This window comes from Crassostrea angulata, chromosome 5 (assembly GCF_025612915.1).
Source record: "Crassostrea angulata isolate pt1a10 chromosome 5, ASM2561291v2, whole genome shotgun sequence".
NCBI classification, from domain to species: Eukaryota; Metazoa; Mollusca; class Bivalvia; order Ostreida; family Ostreidae; genus Magallana; species Magallana angulata.
This window is the reverse complement of record NC_069115.1, coordinates 21,262,561-21,287,813: the sequence shown is the minus strand read 5'-3', so window position 1 is coordinate 21,287,813 and position 25,253 is coordinate 21,262,561. Positions and strand designations below refer to the sequence as shown.

General features: G+C 34.7%; 2 protein-coding genes and 2 pseudogenes across 2 annotated transcripts; 1 reads left to right on the top strand and 3 right to left on the bottom strand.

Moving 5' to 3' along the window:
• Positions 1 to 1,239: 1,239 nt before the first annotated feature.
• LOC128184175 (uncharacterized) lies at positions 1,240 to 3,877 on the bottom strand. The gene is made up of 5 exons (XM_052853540.1): positions 3,809 to 3,877; positions 2,513 to 2,747; positions 1,916 to 2,032; positions 1,715 to 1,805; positions 1,240 to 1,348 (listed from the first exon to the last, which is right to left on the bottom strand). Exons 1-5 carry the CDS (start codon positions 3,875 to 3,877, stop codon positions 1,282 to 1,284), a joined length of 579 nt encoding a protein of 192 aa, XP_052709500.1. The 3' UTR covers positions 1,240 to 1,281.
• Positions 3,878 to 7,555: 3,678 nt separating this feature from the next.
• Positions 7,556 to 10,832, bottom strand: LOC128184176 (uncharacterized). Its single transcript, XM_052853541.1, has 5 exons — positions 10,760 to 10,832; positions 8,943 to 9,177; positions 8,230 to 8,346; positions 8,049 to 8,112; positions 7,556 to 7,689 (listed from the first exon to the last, which is right to left on the bottom strand). Exons 1-5 carry the CDS (start codon positions 10,823 to 10,825, stop codon positions 7,623 to 7,625), a joined length of 549 nt encoding a protein of 182 aa, XP_052709501.1. The 5' UTR covers positions 10,826 to 10,832; the 3' UTR covers positions 7,556 to 7,622.
• A 5,635-nt stretch (positions 10,833 to 16,467) lies between these two features.
• LOC128184180 (ATP-dependent DNA helicase RecQ-like) lies at positions 16,468 to 17,110 on the top strand (annotated as a pseudogene).
• Positions 17,111 to 17,456: 346 nt separating this feature from the next.
• Positions 17,457 to 23,187, bottom strand: LOC128185216 (uncharacterized; annotated as a pseudogene).
• Positions 23,188 to 25,253: the final 2,066 nt, after the last annotated feature.

Sequence of the window (25,253 nt, the reverse complement as noted above, 5' to 3'; positions counted from 1 at the left end):
TCCCATTGTACGGGCCTCATTTTACGTTTATTGCCGTGCGCTTTTTATCATATATTATTTTTGTGACAGAATTTACGTTTTATTTCGATAAACAGCAAATCCTGCAATTATGTAGTTTTTTTTCCTGGCTAAACATACTTTATTTGCGGTAGTACATGTACTCCAATTCATTTACAATTGCTAATATTCTCAGACATTCAAAGTCGTCGCGGTTTGTCTCTACATTACCATGTCATTTTAAATACATAGTGATACACATGTTTGATGTGAATTAATAAGCCTAAATATCATAAATTGTTTGTGATAGTAACATGTTTTTGTAAAATTGTGTATAAAGCAGTCAAAATACATAGCTGTGTCTTTTATTCAATAGGGTACATGCATATATCTGACAGCCATTAAAAATGTGTCTCAACCTTTGAATCTTAAATTAAAATTGCATTTTACATATTGCATTTTACCTTAAAAAGTAAAACTCATGAAACTTGAAGTATCTTTACTGTTTAATAAAAAAAAATAATAATATATTTTATTAGTATATCCTTTTTACATGACAGAAAAATTAAAATCTTACATACTACACAAATCAATGCATTGATAAATAAGATAAAGCTTCTAGCTGTTAGAAGAATGCATATATATTTCATGGGGTTTTTTTTGTTTGTTTTTTTGGGTTTTTTTTTATTGATTTAACTGAGTTTCAAAGAAATTATATGTCGCATCGTATATAATCCTGAGGTCGCTGTATATATCCGCCCGAAAGCCGTCTTATATCACACCCCTTGGATTTATATTACACGGGTAGGCGAATTTTCTGTGTATATCGCACAAGGCGGAAAAGGGTATACTTTCTATGAGTCTACGTTATAATAAAAGAACCATTTTAAAAAAGATCCATTTTAAAAAATAGGCTTGGAAAATTATAATATAAAACTCAAAGTTTCAATTCCATACCAGGCACGTAGCATCAGGGGGGGGGGGGGGGGGAGGATTTACTACAAAAAATTGAAGTAATATGGAGTAGCCCCCCCCCCCACTTTTCTGTGACCATGTAAAAATCGAGTATAAAATAAGGATATAAACAGTGAAATTGAATTGAAAAGTATACCCTCCCCCTTATTAGGATTATCAGGATTGCATGGGAAGTAGCCTTTTCCTTTTTTTTTTTTTTGCTTGTCAAGATTTTTTGGATGAGTCTGCCCCCCCCCCCCCCACCACTTTCAAAAACGATGCTACATGCCTGCATACTACACGTTAGTAACCAAATTATATGAAATGTTTTTACAAAACATGCGCACGCATCACATGGAGAATGGTCAGGATTGGTAAGGCCAACATTCCACAGAGTCTACAAAAATGTGGTAAGACTTATCATAAATATAACAATAATTAACATACATGTACAGTGTAAAAGTCAAATGACATATTGGTATACTACAGTACATGTATTTCAAATATAATGATTGAAAAGCTTGAACAAAATTTATCATTTTTTTAAAATTAGGTATCAAGTGTTTTATCTCTTTAAAATTACTTCATAACTATGTTTTAGTTTAACTACATGTATATGAATTGAATAAATGATATCATAATGGTATTAAATATATGAAGATTATACCTACTGCAATCGATATCAAAGCATATATATACCAGTTCAGTAATGCTATTTAGAATGTTGCCAGATATTATGGATTTACACGCATACATATGGTACCTTTCTGAAGCCGAATAAGGATGCTTCGAATCTTTAATAGTGTAGTCTGCCATCTTACGATTCCTTTTTACCAGGTCATAGCAAGTTTGATCTGTAAACAAATGAATGAGCGTTATTGAAGAATTTGGATTTCTCGAGTTAAAATTGAATAATTATATTTAATACGGTAATTATTCATTTTCTTGCTGTATATGAACTGACACTTGTATGCCTCTGCCGAGTTGTACGATGACGGACATGGCGGGTTTAACTTCGTACAGTCTGCCCCATAATTATCTTGTATCACAAACCCGTTGATGTTGTATTCTGTACAATACCCTATGTGTATAACAAAAAGTATACATTGCAGATAAATGGTTCAAAACATTTATAATCTACCTGGAGGGAATGACTGACAGGATTGGAAAAAGCGGTACCAAAACACGCTTAACATGCGCATACGTACTTTCCCTCTGGTATTATTAAGAAAGATCCAATATCTTCAAATTCTTAACTCAATAAGTTCCGATACCCGGAGAAGTTGGACATAAATGTTTTTACCTTGTATTATTGTTAAAATCAGTTTGAGTAACCTTTGAGGGTTACTTTGTATACAAAATTGTATGACGTTTGATGTCTGAAAATCCGGAGAATCTTCGATGAATTACTGTAAGATATTGCGCGGATTATTAGGGATTTGCATCCAGAGCTATATAGACACCGTTTGATGTCTGTCAATGCAGTTTAGATTAACCAAAATTGTTAAATTCCCTTCAGTTACGGATTGACTACCTTAACCAATTTGTTTTTATTCCGTACCAAATATAGTTCTATTTAGGGCGCACACTTCCAAAGTGGCGTTCATCCAAGCATTGATGACGCAATGGTACTGGAACTGATGTCGCCCGGTTTTGAAGGAATCTGAGCAATGTTGTTCAATGGATTCACAGTTCATCTTTTTGGCCACAATTCCCCACGATCTGAAGTCTGTTGGACAGTGATCAACGTATCTAACTGTAATGGCAGACTTTTCACAAAAGGTGATGGCATAAACCTTCAAATTAAATAAGGAACTATATAATGGCATTGCATGACATATGGATATAATTTCACTTAATTACAATATTCTTATATGAAAAAAAGAATGACACAAGAACCAATGCTTTCAGCGAAAGTACGTACGTCTCTCAATAAAACCGTGACTTTTTTTTTTTACACAAATATCATCTAAAGATTGATATTGTGAAATAAATCATTATAATAATGAACGAGGCATTAAAAAAAACCCTCTTGTTTCAGACACCTTGGAAGGCACTCTTGCAACTAGTTTCATTCAAGACTCATTTTTGTCACACCAGAAATTTTAATACTTTGGACTTAACTATTTTCTTCTATAAAGGAATGCCTGGTATTTTTTTAATTTTCCCAAAGTTTTAAAATAATGCATTGTCATTGTGTACATTGTGTACCCAAATTAAATGACAAAACCATGCGGGAATTTATATTTTTTTTTTTGGTTTTGTGTTGTTGTTTTTTTTTTGGTTTTTTTTTTGGACAATACATTCACAGTGCACCATTTTAGTAAGTACATGTACGTACTACGTTCCCATCCAGAGCAATAGCAAAATGGTTTCTATCAGTGATTTCGATAAACTAGGTATAATATAAATAATAAGGGATTTGCCATCACGAGTCGGTCTCCCAAACGTTTACCGACCCCGATGGAAAGAAATGCGACTTCTCAGCCCCCCACCCCCCATGCTACGTGTTTGAGTTTTATTCTATCTAACATGTCTAATGGCAAGTACTCTCGATCTACTGTTGAACGGGTATGTCTTTTGTTGAAACTCACGTGAACAGTTAGATGCATACTTAATTTTAAAGGTGGTGGGGGTCAAAAAATTCCACCACCCAAGTGAAACAGTATAATCAGAATTAATTTTAATTGAGCCATGTAATCCGAGCAATATCATGTAAACGGTTTGGTATCTAAACATTATACATGCACATATCAGTTTCAATTAAAATATAATATAAAACATACCGTTTACCGCGATAAGATTGCGTAGCACTAATAATACATATTTAATATTTGTTAAAATATTTTGAATTTACCTCAGTATATATGAACATCATAGATAACAGTAAAATCATCCTCTCAAGAGTATACAGGCCCTTCATCATTTCCCTATAAAAAAAAAACAACAAATGAAAAGTATTAAAGAAAAAAAAACATAGGCCTACATGTACACCCTGTTTTCAAATCTGCGTGAATAACAATTTACATCTTGATGACCAAAATACAATATAAGCTGATAACTTTATATTTTATACTAACCTTTCTTTTGAGCAAAGATTTTGAATATCTTAATCATATAGAATGTTTTCTTTCAATAAAAGGCTTGATAGACAGTAACGTTCTTACCTCATAACCGTGAAGTTTCAAACTGGAAAATAACTTTTATTCAAAAATAGAACAGAATACTAGGAATTTAAAGGTATCACACCGGCAAACACCGTGTGCAATATTTGAAATAGATGGAAAAAAAGGGGGGAGATGTCATGGAGGTCAGACTTCCACCTAATCGTAACTACTCGGCCATTTCCGTCTTTTTATCGGTTACGGAAAAGGGCGAGCGTGATCCGAATGTTCGTTACTACCCATTGTCCTCGTCCTCCGCGTCTCCGCATAACGCATACCGAAAAGAGATAATGTACGTCCGCGATTACAACGCGGACAATTTACGAAAAAAATAAGTACGTACATATCGGTCTTAATTTCATGTATTAAAACTCAAAAGATTATACAAATAAGGTAGAAAATACTATTTACATAAGTATATTTTATAATAAAGACAGGTCAATCATACAATTTAGTGTTTTAATCTACTTTCACTTCATTAAAATTATACAAAACACGTGGGTTTTTTCTACTTTCACTTCAACGAAAACCATGGATTTCAACCGATTAACAAAGGCTAAACAAAAGATTGGGATCACGTACGAGTGAAAGCCAGAACAAATAACTGCACTTCGTGCTTTTATGAAGTCAAAGGACATTGTGTGTCTTCTTCCAACAGGATTTGGGAAAAGTATAATATTTCAGATGATGCCCTTTCTTTCTGACGACCCCATGGCGTGTGTCCTTGTAATATCTCCTCTGAATGCCATCATGAAGGACCAGGTCAGAAAACTCTGTGAAAACGGGATTTCAGCCTGTTTTTTAGATATCACAGGGAGAGATGGTTCAACATACACGTTAAAACCTGCATTGGGGACATGCAGGTTTGTAATTTCTATCTACATATGTTGTTCTCATAAATGTCCAGACTTGGTACCCAAATAGTCATGTTTTTAAATCTACATGTTCATTGTATATAAAATATGTATTGATCAATATTGAAGATTATACAGAATGAGATTAGATTAGAAGAATTAGGCCTATACTTTTTCAGCCAAATGTTGCAAGAATGTTACATTTTGTAGCAAATTTATTCTTGGTACTGATTAGTGTTCAGATTGTAAGGTGTTATCTCTTATCAATTTCTCATTTATCGTTAGTCTTATCTATCTTCATGCCAGACCCCTAAATACCTTTAATTATAGTGATAATTGGTTAATTGCCTGAACAGTTATAATTATTTAATATTATGCATTCACTCCCCACACTAAGGAGGTAGATTTTTCACTCCCCACACTGAGGAGGCACTATTCACTATATAAGAAGATGAAAGTACCAGTAAGAGGACAGTGTATAGTAGTAGCAGAAGTAGAGTGTAATAGTAGCACAGGACAGTGTAAAGTAGTGGCAGAAGTAGAGTGTAGTAGTAGCAGTGGACAGTGTGTAGTAGTAGCAGAGCAGTGTATTAGAGTAGCAGTAGATAACGAATATATTTGGATTATTTTCTTGTGTGAATTGTGTGGATTGTTCTTATGCGATACGTAGACTTTGTGCGTAGATATGTATATAAATTATTAAACTCTTCAACGACTTTTCCATACTAGGACTTCATACATTCATTCGGATCAGAGTTAAATGTGTTGTAACTCGGCAATGTTCAGGCCGCACGCTCGGCGGAGAACATGCGCTACAATTTTGTTAATTTCTAACAGATTAATAAATCACCAACTCCCATTTCTAAAGTAATTCATTTCTAAAAAGTTTATCAGTTCATAATGCTTATTCACACCTTCTGTGTTGTAGATAAATGTACTTTACAGACTGCCTTAGTGTAATTGGTCAGCACACCTCATGCTCCTAGCAATTGCTTTTGGCTGGCTTTGAGGAAGTCCAGGTTCAAATCCTGGGGGCAGTCTGAAGTGCAACTTACAGCAACAATTGTTTATACTAAGAGGCCAAATATTTACTTATTCTATCAATTAAACCTGCATGTGTAACCTTAAATGCTAATGCACCCAGTTGTCCGATAAAACTATATTTATGTCCGAGGGTTCCACTTAACAGCTAAGCATCATACTCTCAAATTATTATTTTTAATATGATGGATGCATGATGAAAAGATTGGTAAAGGACATCATAGGACAAAAACTATATGCCTCAAATTATTATCAACAATATTAGAGTACGATTGATATATAACTTTAACATACGTACTTTTGTCACCAAGCTGAGTGTAGTTCAGGCCCTGAGGATGGCTGAGTTGGATAATACCTCAATTCACATTTTAATGACGTTACGTACTCATGGCTATGACTACAGTGTAATTATTGGTGGTTGGGGGTGTCAGATGGTTGGGGGGGGGGGGGCATTGTTAGTACATGTAGCATTTTTAACAACTACATGTGACTAATAGAATTTATTTTTTGGTCTCTGCTCATATGTAGAAATTTTTAAAATAGGCCAATCCTTAAATCACTTTTGATAAACATAAAAATTGATGAAGTTGATACGTGTAACTTAAAAATCATTATGTGTGTAATTGACGAAAAATGTGCTCACGTATTTATACACTTAATTTCGGTAATCCCATGGTACGGGCCCCATTTTACGTTTATTGCCGTGCGCTTTTTGTCATATATTATTTTTGTGACAGAATTTATTTTATTTCGATAAACAACAAATCCTTCAATTATGTAGTTGTTTTGTTTTCATGGCTAAAAATACTTTATTTGCGGTAGTACATGTACGCCAATTCATTTACAATTGCTAATATTCTCAGACATTCAAAGTCGTCGCGGTTTGTCTCTATATTACGATGTCATTTTAAATACATACACATGTTTGATGTGAATTAATAGGCCTAAATATCATAAATTATTTGTGATAGTAACATGTTTTTGTAAAATTGTATATAAAGCAGTCAAAATACATAGCTGTGTCATTTATTCAATAGGGTACATGTATATATCTGACAGCCATTAAAAACGTGTCTCAACCTTTGAATCTATTGCATTTTACAGATTGCAATTAACTTAAAAAGTAAAACTCCCGAAACTTGAAGTATCTTTACTGTTTAATGAAAAAAAAAATATATTTAAATAAGATAATATATTTTATTAGTATATCCTTTTTACATGACAGAAAAATTAAAATCTTACATACTATACGAATCAATGCACTGATAAATAAGATATAACTTCTAGCTGTTAGAAGAATGCATATATATTTCATGCTTTTTTTTTTGACTGATTTAACGAAGTTTCAATGAAATTATATGTCGCATCCTATATAAGCTTGAGGTCTCTGTATATCCGCCTGAGAGCCGTCTTATATCACACCCCTTGGATTTATATTACATGGGTAGGCGACTTTTCTGTTTATATCGCACAAGGCGGAAAAGGGTACACTTTCTATGAGTCTACGTTGTAATAAAACAACTTGGAAAAATATGATATATAACTCTAGTTTCAATTTGTTAGTAATCCATACTACATGTACACGTTAGTTACCAAATTATATGAAATGTTTTTACAAAACATGCGCACGCATCACATGGAGAATGGTCAGGATTGGTAAGGCCAACATTCCACAGAGTCTACAAAAATGTGGTAAGACTTATCATAAATAAAACAATAATTAACATACATGTACAGTGTAAAAGTCAAATGACATATTGGTATACTACAGTACATGTATTTCAAATATAATGATTGAAAAGCTTGAACAAAATTTATTTTTTTAATTAGGTATCAAGTGTTTTATCTCTTTAAAATAACTTCATAATTATGTTTTAGTTTAACTAAATGTATATGAATTAAATAAATGATATCATAATTGTATTAAATATGAAGATTATACCTACTGAAATCGATATCAAAGCATAGATATACCAGTTCAGTAATGCTATTTAGAATGTTGCCAGATATTATGGATTTACGCGCATAAGTATGGTACCTTTCTGGAGCCGAATTAGGATGCATCTTACGATTCCTTTTTACCAGGTCATAGCAAGTTTGATCTGAAAACAAATGAATGAGCGTTATTAAAGATTTTGAATTTCTCGAGTTAAAATTGAATAATTATTATATGATTTTTCATTTTCTTGCTGAATACTTCTATTTTCAATTGAACTGACACTTGTAAGCCTCTGCTGAGTTATACGATGCTGGACATGGCGGGTTAAACTTCGTACAGTCTGCTCCATAGTTGTCTTGTATCACAATCCCGTTGATGTTGTACTCTGTACAATAACCTATGTGTATAACAAAAAGTAAACATTGCAGATAAATGGTTCAAAATATTTATAATCTACCCGGAGAGAATGAATATCTAAAATACCAAAACTGACTTTAAGTTCTAAGTATCTTAATGTCACTTTCTATGACTGACAGGATTGGAAAAAGCGGTACCAAAAACGCGCTTAACATGCGCATACTTTACGAACAGAAAATGAACATAAGATAAAAGCATAAAATCTAAAGACCACGAAAGGAATACTACATGTCGGCCACGAGGTTCAGGTGTGCAATCGGGTGTAACGAAATCGAAGGGTTTATATACCAGGTATCTGTGTGACGGTGCCTATTTACGAGCGGTGTTTAAGAAAGATACAATATTTTCAAATTCTTAACTCAATAGGTTCCGATGCCCGGAGAAGTTTGACATTTTTTAAACCTTGTATTATTGTTAAAATCAGTTTTGGTAACCTTTGAGGGTAATTTTGTATACAAAAGTGTATGAAGTTGTATGTCTGAAAATCCGGAGAATCTTCGATGAATTACTGTAAGATATTGTGCGGATTATTAGGGGTTTGCATCCAGACCTAACCAATTTGATTTTATTCCGTACCAAATATAGTTCTATTTAGGGCACACACTTCCAAAGTTGCGTTCCTCCAAGCATTGATGACGCAATGGTACTGGAACTGATGTCGCCCGGTGTTGAAGGAATCTGAGCAACGTTGTTCAATGGATTCACAGTTCATTTTTTCGGCGGCAATCTTCCAGGATTTAGCGTCTGTTGGACATTTCTCTACATACCTTATTGTGATGGTTGACTTTTCACAAAAGGTGATTGCATAAACCTTCAAATTAAATAACGAACTATATAATTGCATTGCATGACATGTGGATATAATTTCACTTAATTACATTATTCTTATATGAAAAAAAGAATGACACAAAAACCAATGCTTTCAGTGAAAGTACGTACGTCTCTCAATAAAACCGTGACACAAATATCATCTAAAGATTGATATTGTGAAACAAAATCATTATAATAATAAACGAGACATTATAAAAAAAACAAAACTATTGTTTCAGACACCTTGGAAGGCACTCTTGCAACTAGTTTCATTCCAGACTTATTTTTGTCACACCAGAAATGTTAATACTTTGGACTTAACTATTTTCTTCTATAAAGAAGTGACTGGTATTTTTTTCCCCAAAGTTTTAAAATAATGCATTGTCATAGCGTACATTGTGTACCCTCCCAAAAAAATGACAAAACCATGCGGGGACATTTTTTGGGGGGAGGGGGTGGGGGGGGGGGGTTGGACAATACGTTCACAGTACACCATTTTAGTTAGTACATGTGCGTACTATATACGTTCCCATCCAGATCTAGAGCAATAGCAAAATGGTTTCTATCAATGAATTCGATATACTAGATATATTATAGATAATAAGGGATTTGCCATCACGAGTACAAATGTACGTGTGTCGCTTGTATTGGAAATATCTGCACTAAAACAAAAGTATGAAAAAATACGTAGCGAAGATTAATTTGTTTGGTTGTCAACAAGATTGAGACCATTCAAGTGTTGTTTTTTTTTTACAGTCGTGCAATTCCGTAGACAGGTTTCCATCCTTTATATTTGTTACAGGCATTAGCAATTCTCTTTCAATGAATTCCTTGTGTCTGAAATCAAATACATTTTTTTCCTTCTCAAACAAAACATGCTCAGTGGAGCGCACTTGCCAAAATATGTATTAAAGAGATATTGAGTTAAATTTCAGGAACGTAGCATCGTTTTTGAAAGGGGGAGGGGGCAGTCTCATCCGAAAAATCTTGATTAGCCAAAAAAAGGTGCAATTTCCCAAACCATAAAAATCCTAACCTCTGTGTTTTTGTGTGTGGGTGGGATGGGGGGGGGGGTAGGTGGTTTGGGAAGTAGGGGGTGCGTAGTATACCGACAACTACAATTTCACTCCTCATTTCCTTATTTTCACTGTAAGAAAAATGTTTGCTGCGACAAAAAGTGGGAGAGCCCGGGCAGCCCCCTCCACCCATGCTACGTGTTTGAGTTTTATTCTATCTAACATGTCTAATGGCAAGTACTCTCGATCTACTGTTGAACGGATATGTCTTTTGTTTAAACTCACGTGAACAGTTAGATGCATTCTTAATTTTAAAGGTGGAGGGGGTCCAAAAATTCCACCACCCAAGTGAAACAGTATAATCACTTATCAGAATTAATTTTAATTGAGCCATGCACTCCGAGCAATATCATGTAAATGGTTTGGTGTCTAAACATTATACATGTACATATCAGTTTCAATAAAATATAAATATAAAACATACATTTTACCGCCCCGGCGATAAGATTGCGTAGCACTAATATTAGGGGCATATTTAATATTTGTTAATATATATTTTGAATTTACCTCAGTATATATGAACATCATAGATAACAGTAAAATCATCCTCTCAAGAGTATACAGGCCCTCCATTATTTTCCCTATAAAAAACAAATGAAACAGACTGATAAGCAAAATCACAGCACAAAGTAATAAAGAAAAAAAAACATACCTGTACACCCTGTTTTCAAATGTGCGTGAATAACAATGCATGCGCGGATCCAGAGGGGGGGGGGGTCCGGATCCCCACCCCTCGAATTTTGCCAAAAAAGGGGTTATCAGATTCGATCGTATAAACAAAATTAAAAAACCACCACTATCCAGTATAGATCTGACAAGATGCCTATTAGGCTTGTCATTCCTTAATGCCAATTCAGTTATAAATGTGATGTAATTATTTGAACAAGTCGGAAAAATATGACGTCACGATCCACGAAGAAACCCTGAAACATTTGCCCTTTGTAACAAAATTCGTCGCTGGTAAGGAGAAAAAGTTGTACTTTCAGGCAAGTTGGTTGGATAAATATAAATGGTTGACACACAGTAGCGCACTTTATGGGGGTCTTTGCAAAATTTGTATGTTTTTTCTCAGTGAGATGTTACGACACCTGTGTAAGTAAACCATTCAAAAATTTCAAGTAAGTTGGCGGAAAAGATTGTTCAATTTTAAGACACGAACAGTCTGCCTACCACAAAAGTGCATGCATTGAATAACAGACTCTGAAAGCAAGCCTCACTTCCCCAGAAACCACAATCCAGTACAAGATTAGCTCACAAAACAAGGACATGTATGACAAAAACTTGAGGCTCTTGAGAATGATAGTTGAATCAGTAATTCTCTGTGGAAAACAGAACATTCCCCTGAGGGGACACAGAGATGACTCCACAAGTACATCATCCAACAAGGGCAATTTCTGGGCCATTCTAAATTTACTAGCTAGTCATGACAAAGAGCTGATCATATAAAAAATGCACCAAAAATGCAACTTATACCAGCAAGACCATACAGAATGAAATCATAGACACCATAGGGTCGCACATCAGAAATCAAATATTGGAGGGCCTGAAAGGGAAGGATTTTACTCCACCATAGCTAATGAAGTGACCGATATGTTTTCAAACCAAGAGGTCCTGGCTCTGTGTGTGCGATTTTTAAATGAAAGTCAAAGTGAGCCATATATTCGAGAGGAATTCTTTGATTTTCTCTATCTGAAACGTACTACCGGGGAAGCAATTGCAAATAAAATAGTAAAGGTTTTAACAGAGAACAATATTCCAGTTGACAAAACGAGGGGCCAGGCGTACAATGGGGCAGTAGCAATGTCGTCAGAAAAGGTAGGTTGTCAAGCTCGAATAAATTCTATCAATCCACTTGCTCTTTACACACACTGCAACAGTCATGTCCTGAACTTGAGCGAATACCTCTTGTGAGAAATATGATAGATGGGGTAAATGCCACATTCGTTTTCTTTGACGTCTCTCCCAAAAGGCAGCGCTTCTTTGAACATGTCCTTCAACATCATGGGTTGGAATCAAAGCGTAAAAAGTTGTTGGGGTTGTGTAAAACAAGATAGGTAGAACGTCATACCTGCTATGATGTATTATAGCATGTATAATGCCGTCGTTGAATGTCTCCAGTCCATCGTAAACCCAGGGATTGACGAAAATACCCAAGATGAGTGGTCGTGGGACGCCCAAACTAAAATCACAGCACAGGGATTGTTGGCCACTATGATGTCGTACCACTTTTTGGTGACGTTCATCTGTGTCAGGGCTGTTTTGCAGACAGTGAAGCCCCTTGCATCAAAACTGCAGAAACATGATCTGGACGTGTATGAAGCCCGTACATTGATAACCGATCGTGTTGAGAGGGTGAAAGAGATAAGAGAAGGAGTAGATGCTGAGTTTGAAACGTAGTATGAAAATAGCAAACGAATCGCTAATGAGCTTCAAATAGAAGAGAAGGTCCCGAGAACATGTGGTAGGCAAACACAGAGAACAAATATCAGTAGCTCCACTCCGCAACAATATTACAAAGGCACGGTAGCTGTTCCATTTCTGGATCATTTATCAACTGAGCTCAATGACAGGTTTAACAAAGATGACAGTGTTGCATATGCTTTTGGCTGTCTTGTTCCAAAGCAAATGGTGACCCTGTCAGATTCTGAAATACAAAAGCTTTCTTCTGAATTTTTATTCTGGGAATCGGACTTACAATCTTCATCGTCACAAGATCTACTAGGGCATTTGTTGAAATGGAAGAGGGCTTGTGGGAAACTTTGTGAAAAGGGCATCACAGCAGACAATCTCCTAGATACATTCAGAATTGCATACGGAGACATTTTTCCAGATATCAATACACTTTTTCACATTGGTTGCACCTTACCTGTCACCTCTTGTGAGACCGAGCGCTTATTTTCTGGGCTTCTGGGCTTCGTCGCATTAAAAGCTATATGCTAAGTACAATGAATGAGGATAGATTGTCGTCACTGGCCCTCATGCACTTACATCATGCAAGAACTATCAATGCCAGTGAAATCTGCCAAAAATTTCCTTGAAATAAGGTTGTATCTTTTACAATGCATCAATATGTTGGTAGGCTCTGGGAAAAATGTTTGGATCCGCGCCTGAAATTTATTAGTCGTTAGTCGTATTAGTCGTATTTTATACTAACCTTTCTTTTGAGCAAAGATTTTGAATATCTTAATAATATAAGATGTTTAATTGCAATAAAAAGCTTGATAGACCGTAACGTTCTTACCTGAATATAACATTGTTTTCTTAAAACACCGAGTCTGGGAAAGTACACCTTTACTATGATTAGAAACAGGTACCCGGATAGAATTTATTCTGGTACCCGCCCCCGCCACTGCGTTTTCACTTCGTCAAAACGAAGTGAAAACGCAGTGGCGGGGGCGGGTACCAGACTAGATAGAATTAGTAGTCTGGTACCCTTCCCACAATTCCGTTCGCGCACTCTCTACATTGAGGTCAGGCACCGGTTAATTTGAACACATGTAATTGCGCAATTCAAAATGGCGGACAAAGTAAGTGTGCGACTCGCATAAAGAACGTGTCTCTTCTCTCTAGTGAAATGGTTTTAGTATTATTTATTTGCCTTATTGTTTTCCTATGTTGATTTTATTATGTTTCCTTTTATTATTTTGCCGTGTCACGCATCTAGAATCGCCGAAACACTTAGAATTCATAATGTAAACAAATGGAGTGTTCCAACGGTGGTAAACTTTGGCAGTTATTATTCTTTAACCCAGAGACCGACATCTAAATTGTGGTACAGCATCAGTTACAAGAGGGATCAAACTTTTCGTTGACGCATGGGTCATTTATTGTCGCGTTGTTTTTAATCCATTAATTTGCACTGATTGTAGGTAATCATTCCTTTACTGTATGCATCGCTTTTTTCTTTATAAAAATACATTTTAATCCCTTAAAAATATGAATGTAAATGTAAAAACGTAGTGTCACTCAATTCTTGAATCTGTTTTACTCAGGAGACTTGTGGGTTCGAATCCCACACTGCTTAAATATAATTTAAAGCAGTTATAATGGTTTAGTCTCCTTTTCTTCCCTCAGCTCTCACATCAGACAATATTTTTGTTCACTTAGCAGTATTAATTATAATTTTTGATAGAGTGTTTAATAGGCTCAGCACTGCCATGTTCCTGACTACAGATAAATGGTTAATGGACCCAGGTTCAAATCCTAGTCTGGTTCTTTTAAGTGATTTATTCCACGCTGTTACATTATGTGCCATGTTTTGATAGCCAGGACCAGATAGCTCTGCCAGTAGAGCACCTAAATAGTACCGGTAATTCAGGGGGTTCACGTTCAAATCCTGGTTTGGCCAATCATTAAATCTCCCATCTTGTTCCTTCATACTAAATGCTATGTTGGTTATTTAATAAGCCGTCTTTTAATTTCATGTGTCCTCTTTATTTTGATTTTAATTTTCATGCGTCTTTTTTATTTATGACTGAGTTATCATGTGTCCTCTCTGGGTTTTCATGCGTCTTTTTGATTTATAATTGGTTTTTCATTTGTCTTTTTCATTCTTTGTAAATTTCTCTTATTCTTCTTGCTTTTCATCAATATTGAACTATCCTGTCTTAAACAGCATGAACAAAGATGCTCAACAAATGTAATCTTTTCTCCATCTTTCTTTAGGCTGGTATTTGCATCATCGAGGAGAACATTAAGTTTAAAAGAGGATTGCAGTTACTGAATTTACATTGTGGTACAGACATTAACTATCTGAAACCGAAGCAAGTTGTAACGATAAAGCAAGCCTTAAAAAATGATTGCATATCAGTGTTACCAACTGGATATGGGAAATCACTGATATTTGAAATTCTTCCCTTTGTGGACTTTTCATTCTATGATCGACAGTGTTTAGTTCTGTTGATATGCCCATTGAATGTTATCATAGAGCAAGAAATTGCAAAACTTGGGGCCAAGTCCATAAGAGCATCAGACCTCCTTTATAAGGATGAGAGTAAAGACTTGACACCAATATTGTACATTGTTGGCCATCCAGAAGATATCACACAGCCATCTATTTTAGAAGAAGTTTCTCGACTTAACAGACGGACATTCATTGTTGTGGACGAAGCTCACTTGGTGCCTCAGTGGGGGGAAGAATTCAGACCAATGTTTAGAAACATCTGCAATTTGAAGTCCATTAACTCACATCTTACATCTATCTTAGCCCTTACAGCCACTGCTTCCGTTAAAGTTCAAAAATCTATAGCTTCACATCTCACCATGAAGAAGCCAGTTTTTCTCAGATCATTACGTGTTCTTAACAGCAACATTAAGATGACTATTCAAGAGCGTCCTTCTTCAACTGGTGGAAATAACAGAGTCCAGTCTGCATATGACTACATTTTCAAACCTGTATTTATTAATCTTCTTATGAATATGAATTCTTTCCCTCTGACAATAATCTATTCCAAGCTTAAATGGTGTGCTTATGGGTATGATCTAGCAAAACGCATACTGAAAGAGGAGATGTATAATGGTACTCCTTGTCCAGAAAACAGCCGTGTCGTACAGTATCACTCAACGCAACCCGAAAATGTATGTTTTACTCTAAGATTTACAATTTCTTTATGATGTAATTACTAGTGTGCTTTATTTCTGTGTATAACAAAATGAGGAAAAAATTGTAATTTTAATTCATAGTTTCCAACAATAAACACTTGATGAACATAGAGAGGTAGATTATCGAGCTATGTCACACTTATTGATATTCCAAAATCTCAGCTTAACGAGCTAGAAAGCTGTGCAACATGAATTGCTGGTTGCTACTTGAAATTATACTTGCATAATCGGTCAATTGTGTACCTGTAATGTACTAGGTACCTTCATGCATCTTGTACGTGTACCTGTACATTAAGCTAAAAATTCAGGACCAAGAAATATTTAAAGTGTTGAAATAATTTACAAAGTACTTCGATGAAAATTTACCCAATGCATGCTTAGATATCTATCCTTATTTGTGTCTTAATTTTCTTCAGAACTAGATATTAAATCAATGAATACCTTAATAAATAGTCTACCTCTACATAATCAAAATCATGTACAACAATTTGATGGCTTTAAGTAAGAATTTCTGTTGAATTATTATCAATACCTAATAGGTGAATTCACAAATTATTGAGGACTTAAAAAGCAACAAAAAGGTTAAAGTTGTGTTGGCCACTGTTGCTCTGGGAATGGGTGCCGACCTTCGAAATGTGAAGCATGTAATTCATGCTGGCCCACCAACCAGTCCAGAAGGTAATCTTAAGAAGAAGAGTTAATCAAATCAGGTCCTAGTTTGCATAACCGTCTGATTCACTAAATAACAGTATTTCAGTGATTAATACCTTCACCATGTTCACTCTATTTTTGAACAGTCTATGTACAAGAGGTTGGACGAGCTGGAAGAGATGGTCAGGCAGCAGAAGCCAAGTTATATTTCAATAACTCTGATCTAGCAGAGAAGCCTATTGATAACAGTATGATAGAGTTCATTAGATCAAAGTCATGCAGGAGACAGCATCTATCTGCATATTTTGATGCACCCTTTGAAAGTGTGGATAACTGTTGCGATGTTTGTTGTAAGGAAGGAGCAAATGTTATTGGTTTTAAGGTTCCTTCGCTGGAACAAAGGCATTATGTTAGACTTTCTCTTCAGACATACATAAATGCCGACCCTTCAGGAGAGTTAGGATTTATTATGTCTGAAGAAAAAGTCCAGATTGTTTTGAATTCATTAAAGATGAATCATATCTTTCTAAATTGCTAAATTCAAGTGTTCCTGAGTCAGTTTCTAGTTCACTTTTTGCTATCTTATCATCATTTCAAAATGACTGAACACTGTACGGTACATGCTGTAAATGGATTGATACATTGTGTCTGTTTATATTGCTTTATGTCAGTTATACAGTACTTATTTTCTTTCTTCATTTTGCAATTCCAATTTCTAATAACACATTGATTTGCCAAAAAAGTTTATATGTATCCTTTAAACTGTGATTCTTGCTTAATGTGCATGAATATTAATGAAACCAGGATATACTAAACTAGAATAATAAGTATGATTAGTATGTGAGCACATTATGATGACTGTCACATTGAAATTCATATTTATAAGGACTTATTAATGAAGAATTCTATCCCTAGCATTTTTTTTTCAATTGGCAAGTTATATTCATAATAGTAAAATCAAATGTAAATTCACAGATTGTTGTATTTTGACAGAAGCTTCAGAATCTATATATATTTAACTTCAAAACCCATTTGCCTGTACTTAAACAGCAAATGAAAGGAGGTATAATATGATGACTGCTATATTTAACCCATTTACAAGTATATGCATGTATATATATGGTGTAAATCTGTCTATATAAAGAATATGTACTTACATGTTTCATGCAGCCTACTTTCCAGAGTCATAGTCCAGTATACTTTTATGATGTTCCACCCAGGCCTTGTATTTATTGTCATTGATAGAGAACAGAAGAGGACTAGTTAGTCCTTTGAAAAATTCAAAACTCCTTCCTGGTGTATAGACAAATGGATTGACTTCCATTATATCTTGTATCATTTTTATTTCATCGTCATTTGCATTTTTCAATTTGTGGTGATGAGATCTCAAAATTACATTAGTGTCTGCATCATAATGATGAGAGATGGCATCCATTCCAGCTAACGCTTTTGATCTTTTAACAATAATTTCAGGTGTTTTGTTTGATCCTAGGCTTTTAAGCATACTTTTGGTCTTTTTTACCATGTGTTCCATATGCAGATCTGCAGGGATAGATGAGTATAGTTTCCCCTGTGTATTCAAAAACAGACCATGAATTGACTGATATGAAGTCTGAAGGCTATATGATGCCTGGTGAAAGCAAAGGAAACGCAAAATTTCCAAAGCATATTTTGAGTTATTGTTCACCGTTTTAAACATCATCATCATACATTTCATAACAGTCATCAGTCTAGCTCTATCTGGGGATTTGCAAACATCCTGAAATTCTAGGAACATTAATCCCAATTCCATCACTAACACTCCATACTTATATACATCATCTTTTGTATTTTGATTTGTAGTACTTGGATTATGGGGATTTGATAATGGGATGTTAATCTGAATCTGTGTCCCATCTGGTAACATCAAATTTAAAGTTTTGTGTGTGCAGGTAATTTGCTGATCTCTCTTGAATATATATTCATCAAGGAAAGTTTCAAGGACTTCTTCCTGCCATTTTTTCAGTTCTGACGGGTCGGATGGAGGTTTATTTTTGGTCAAAGTTGAAGCCCTGTCTTTAATGCCAAAAAACTCCATTAGAGCGGCAGCTATGTAGGATTTTACAAAACTCACAACAAAGTCCTTGTCATCATCATAATGATTTTTTACATCTTCATGTACAGAGGATCTGTTTAACTTGACTTTTTCTCCATTTAATGTCCCTTTATCAAATGTTTTCTTCTTAAAAAGTACTTTAAACATCAATTCAAGAAAGTTCATTGATGTATGGAATAGTTCAAAACTGATGGGATATAGATTCTCAAATCTTTCCTTGGCTGTGTATGCACCACCTCTAAGAGTTTTTGCACCTGAAAATCTTTCCCGTGTTAACTGATCACCACCAATTTGGATAAAGTCAAAACTGGTTTCTGATTTTTCATTTATTTCTGTAACAAATTCCTGATAAGAGTCCAAAATTTTGACTACATCGCTGTAGCATTGCTCATTTAAAGGTTGGACAGGAAGGAGAATGGATCCATTTTTCTTTTGAATAATGTCTGGGTATTCAGGCTAATATCAGTTGTAGCAAGAAAGGACAATGCTGGAATAAGTTCTTTAGCTACTTTGGCAATGTGACAGGTATAATTAGTCTTCAGAGCAGCAATATCAGATTCAGATGGTAATATATGTGTCAGATCAAGACCTCTAACTGGTCCTTGAGGGACATCAGAGTATTGAGAAAATTCACAATTTTGAATAATAGCACACGATGCAAACCAGTGGTACTGTTGACTTTGCTTTTCATTGCTACGTTGAAACTTTTTTCCAACACGAAAATTCACATTGTCACCTATAAGACGGTACTTTTTTCCATTCTTTAGTTCGTTAAGAATGTTTTCATAACAGCTATCACCAACTTCCTCTATGACCCTCAGTAATGTGGAGTAGGAGCTTGTTATGCCGATGGGTTCCAATCGATCAAATACCTAAAATAATTTTTGAAAAAATTATTATCATTTACTAAAAAGCATATGTATAATGTTTAGTTGTTTTCTTGAATGAATAAATATATAGATGTATGATCATATAAGGCAATATTTGAAAGACAGGCATTCAAATCTTAAAAGGACCATTCATAAAAATTGACGTTTATTCAATAAATGTCACTGTATTGTCATTGATTTACTTGGTATGCTCCAGGAAGACACCAACTTAAGAAGCTATTGAAAAACAAAACAAACTCAATTAAAATCATACGAGAGTCATTAGATGTCAAGATAATCTATGAAATGCAAAAATAATAATGATAAAATTAAAAAAAAAATACAAAAAGAATAAGTTTTAAGAGAGAAAAAAACTATAAAAAAGAAAAGGAATAAGAAAGAGATTAAATAAAGAATGGAGACTTTGCCAAGTAATATACACTACTTTTAACCATTCAAAATAAGCAGTGGTGGGATTTGAACCCACAAGTTTCCATAAGACTGTTAGTTGATGCTCACAGTAAAGCAGACATACATCTATATCAAGTAGCACATGCAATTTATTACATACAAGAAATATTGCAACACAGACAACAAGGGAAGGGTAGGTACTGAGTATTTAAAGTGCAGAGTAAGTTTAGATGGAAGTTCTAATATCTAGGTCAGTTCACAGATTCTGATTTACCAACAGGAACATGCATAATGATGAAAATACAAAAAATGTCAGGGTATATTTAATGATTTTCAAGTAATATTGTTTGCTGTTAACCCATAGTTAAAAATGTACCAGCACATTTAAGAAATTATCAGAGCTAACAATATAGCACCATGACATTCATAACTAGCAATTATGACTAGGCTTTTTACCTTTTCATGAGTCTGTTCATCTTTCAGCACAATAGCCAGAACTCTCTGAACCAAACTCAGCTTATGGTACCGTTCCTGCATTAATATGCTGTAGATCAGTCCAAGTTTTGGCACCAAGTTTTCTGAGAGACTGTCTGTAGTCACCTTATTTCTTGACATAACAGTAAGCAATATATTTGCTAAAGTAGGCTGGCAAACAACTATTTCACCAACAACATCAGCCCACTGAAACGACTGCAAATCTTCAAAAGACTTGTTATACAAAACAGACTTATTATTTGTAATTAAGGCAGCGTCTGAATTGATACCATCTTTGACGATTTTTTCTACTTCCTTTCGCGTTTGTTTGATTGCCATAACTTTCGCTGCAATGTCACTGGCATTACCATGAGTAACTGTGCTTAAAAGATCTGCTCTGTCTTGAAGGCTAATGCTATGGTCTGCTTGTTGTATGGTATATGTTGAACTCCTATATAAGTGTCAAATTTATCAAAAATTATATTTTTCAAAATGTAATTTCACCCTCTTTTTTAAAATAGATATGGGGTTGGTCAAATAATTAGTTTCATCAATCAGAGGCATACATCCTACTCAGTATGATCATTTATGTGATAATATGATACTAACAAATGTATTATGATATGCATAAGTATATATAATAGAAAATCAGATATTGAATTAAATACATCACAACTGGAACTTCAGGTTCTGTAAAAGTTGATTTGCTGTGGCTACAAATAGGTGGTGTCTGTGTGAAAACAGATGTTATAGAAGGTGGATCTGATAGCTCCAAAAACAAGGACTTGTTCCTCTTGTATTGTTGTCTACACGAGTCTCCTTTGAATTAAGCAGAATATAAAATTTATGAATATTGAAAACATTTTTTTTCATAACTTGACGCAAAAAGATCAAATACAAATTTGATAAACAGTGTATCATGTTCAGGAAGATGTCAAAAGATATTTATCCTTTTTCAATTATATAGCATTTTTGCATTAAATTACAGTTATATTCAATAAGTACACCAGTGCCTGTGGAAAAAAAAGGAGTTGACACATACACTGTAATCTTATATGTCAATAATTCTGAACAACATACCGGTTCTTAACCAACCATGCACTTCAGAGAGGTGTATGGCACAATTTTGCCAGAACTCCTCAGAGTTAGAAAGAGGCACTCCACAGTTCTTAGTTACATAAGTCCTTAGAGTGCCTCTTTCTTCCTGAGTCCACTGTTGATTCCGTGCATTTTCCTTGGCGAACTGTCATAAATTAATAGAATTATTCATATACTAGTATAACAGTTAATGCAAAGTTGATTAGTTCATATAATTGCAGCTCAAATCAACATTATAAGTGTATTATTTCAAATTAATTAGATTGTAAGATAAAGATTGTATTTCTGAAAAACCTTATGGGGCTGCAGTGGAGTTATTTCAAATTAATTAGATTGTAAGATAAAGATTTTATTTCTGAAAAACCTTATGGGGCTGCAGTGGAGTAGGGGTACCTCTGGGTCTTTTTGACTGGCGTGTTCTCACTGGGGACTTGCACAATGAATAATTGTGAAAGGATATAAAGGAAGGATATTCCTGCAACAATATTTACCATTTAAGTTCAAGAGCTCTTCCAGTAAAATGAAACAATTCATTATCAAATACAAAACAAAATGCAAAATTAATTAGAAGTTGTGACTCTTGACATGTTTATAGAAATATATTTAAATTTAATCTACACAATTTGTACGAGTTTGTGGTGCTAAATACATTGGTTAGAGCAGAATGCGGTATATCTTCAATATCTATAAAGAGAGAAAAATGAAAAAGACAAATGAAAAACCAATTATAAATCAAAAAGACGCATGAAAACCCAGAGAGGACACATGATAACTCAGTCATAAATAAAAAAGACGCATGAAAATTAAAATCAAAATAAAGAGGACACATGAAATTAAAAGACGGCTTATTAAATAACCAACATAGCATTTAGTATGAAGGAACAAGATGGGAGATTTAATGATTGGCCAAACCAGGATTTGAACGTGAACCCCCTGAATTACCGGTACTATTTAGGTGCTCTACTGGCAGAGCTATCTGGTCCTGGCTATCAAAACATGGCACATAATGTAACAGCGTGGAATAAATCACTTAAAAGAACCAGACTAGGATTTGAACCTGGGTCCATTAACCATTTATCTGTAGTCAGGAACATGGCAGTGCTGAGCCTATTAAACACTCTATCAAAAATTATAATTAATACTGCTAAGTGAACAAAAATATTGTCTGATGTGAGAGCTGAGGGAAGAAAAGGAGACTAAACCATTATAACTGCTTTAAATTATATTTAAGCAGTGTGGGATTCGAACCCACAAGTCTCCTGAGTAAAACAGATTCAAGAATTGAGTGACACTACGTTTTTACATTTACATTCATATTTTTAAGGGATTAAAATGTATTTTTATAAAGAAAAAAGCGATGCATACAGTAAAGGAATGATTACCTACAATCAGTGCAAATTAATGGATTAAAAACAACGCGACAATAAATGACCCATGCGTCAACGAAAAGTTTGATCCCTCTTGTAACTGATGCTGTACCACAATTTAGATGTCGGTCTCTGGGTTAAAGAATAATAACTGCCAAAGTTTACCACCGTTGGAACACTCCATTTGTTTACATTATGAATTCTAAGTGTTTCGGCGATTCTAGATGCGTGACACGGCAAAATAATAAAAGGAAACATAATAAAATCAACATAGGAAAACAATAAGGCAAATAAATAATACTAAAACCATTTCACTAGAGAGAAGAGACACGTTCTTTATGCGAGTCGCACACTTACTTTGTCCGCCATTTTGAATTGCGCAATTACATGTGTTCAAATTAACCGGTGCCTGACCTCAATGTAGAGAGTGCGCGAACGGAATTGTGGGAAGGGTACCAGACTAATAGAATTAGATACTAGGATCTGCGCATGCGTGAAACATCGCAATTTAACTTCTCGGGCCTTTCCGGCACAGCTCGGAAAAACACCTCGAATGTATTAATATTTCCGGGTGTTAGAATTTTAAGCAAATTGGTGTCACTTCCCTTTAAAATAAGTATCGGCTAGACAGACTTGTAATTCGCTTCTGTGGTATTTTTCATATATCTCTGACTTTAATGAAGTCTGTAGTATGTTGTATTTATATAAAGTTTTATAAAAAAAAAAGGAGGGGGGGGGGGAGTTGTCATGGACGCCTATGTAATACATTCGAGGTGTTTTTCCTAGCTCTGCCGGAAAGGTCCGAGAAGTCGCGATTCTTTCCATCGGGTTCGGTAAACGTTTGGGAGGAAATGCAAAAGCTATTTCGAGGAACTTCGAATTGATATATGTGCATGAAAAGTAAAAGAAAATGCGATGTTTATATTATATAATCATCAAAAGTGATAAAAAAATGTTATGTACATTCGACTTTGCACCAGAAAAATTTAATTAATTATTTTATAGAGGACAATAAAAGCAATAATACAGGAAAACAAATGTCATGGTTTCATTACATATACCAGTAATAAAGACTTGGGTTTATATAAACCAATTATCTTATGTTATGTGCAACTCACCAAATTCTATTAACACCTATAAAAAAAATCTAAGGTTGGGAGAGAGAAGAGAGGGATAATTTATTTTGTTTTTCATTTATTTGCGATTGCAAACCATGATTTATCTGATAAATATAGTTCCACGAGTGTAAAACTATGATTAACAACTCCTAACTATAGTTAACGACTGTAAATCATAGTTTACAGATGTGAATCTATATTCATCAGCAAAATCTATTGTTTACGTTATTTGCAGACAGATAAACTTACATTATCATTCGTTAACTATAGTTTGAAATCGCTTAATATAGTTTTACAGATGAAAACTATAGTTAACTTTAAAATGACTCAAAAATGGCGCAATTAGAATGAATAATCGTCATTGGTGATCAAATCTTTGTAAAATTAATTGCTAATAATATTAAAATGTGTTTATAAACATTCACAATACTCAAATACTTTTTCACATTATATTTTGTTGATATTTTAATGTTTAAAAGGACATTTGGTCAATCTAAGATAATTAATTTAGGATATGTCTAAGATACGTCTAAGATAGCTTCGGTTTACATCTTAAGATGTCTTAAAGTGGTCAGAAGATATGTTTTAAGGCATATCCAAGGCCATGTCTTAAGATAGATCTTAAGATACTTTCATGAACATGGGCACAGGGTCTGATTACCTATTACCAAGGTCTGTATAATCATCACCACTGTGTACGTATCACCAGAATCTGTGTGCCCATCACCAGGGTCTGTATACTCATAACCATGGTTGGTCATTATATGTATCACCAGGATCTGTAAACCTATCACCAAAGTCAGTATACCTATCAATAGGTTACGTTTACCCATCACCAGAGTCAGAATACCCATCACCAGAGTCAATATACGCATCACCAGGGTATCAATACCTATCATCAGGATGTAAGGGTTCGTATCACTGGCACATCATCATCATCATCATCATCATCATCATCATCATCATCATCATCACCCATCAGTAGGATATGTTTACCCATCACCAGGGTTTTAATATTTATCCCCAGGGTCACTATACCTATCACAAGGGTCTGTTTGCTCATCACTATGATCCAACTATCCATCACCAGGGTCAGTATTTCTATCATTAAGGTCTGTATACCCACCACCAGAGTCAGTGTACGTATCAACAGGGTCTATAGACCTATCACCAAGTTCAGTAAACCAATTATCAGGATCAGTATACACATCACCAGTGTCTCAATATATATCATCAGGGTTAGTTTTCGTATCACCAGGGTCAGTATTCCTTTCACCGGGGTCTGATAACCTATCATCGGGGCCCATATTCCTATTA

Coding starts and splice junctions, on each gene's coding strand:
- LOC128184175 (XM_052853540.1), bottom strand. CDS start 3,877: ATGATGAAGGGCCTGTATACTCTTGAGAGGATGATTTTACTGTTATCT. Junction 2,033..2,512: donor CCTAAATAGAACTATATTTG/GTACGGAATAAA, acceptor TTATACACATAG/GGTATTGTACAGAATACAAC. Junction 1,349..1,714: donor CCTTATTCGGCTTCAGAAAG/GTACCATATGTA, acceptor ACATTTTTGTAG/ACTCTGTGGAATGTTGGCCT.
- LOC128184176 (XM_052853541.1), bottom strand. CDS start 10,825: ATGGAGGGCCTGTATACTCTTGAGAGGATGATTTTACTGTTATCTATG. Junction 8,347..8,942: donor CCTAAATAGAACTATATTTG/GTACGGAATAAA, acceptor TTATACACATAG/GTTATTGTACAGAGTACAAC. Junction 8,113..8,229: donor CTCAGCAGAGGCTTACAAGT/GTCAGTTCAATT, acceptor ATTTGTTTTCAG/ATCAAACTTGCTATGACCTG.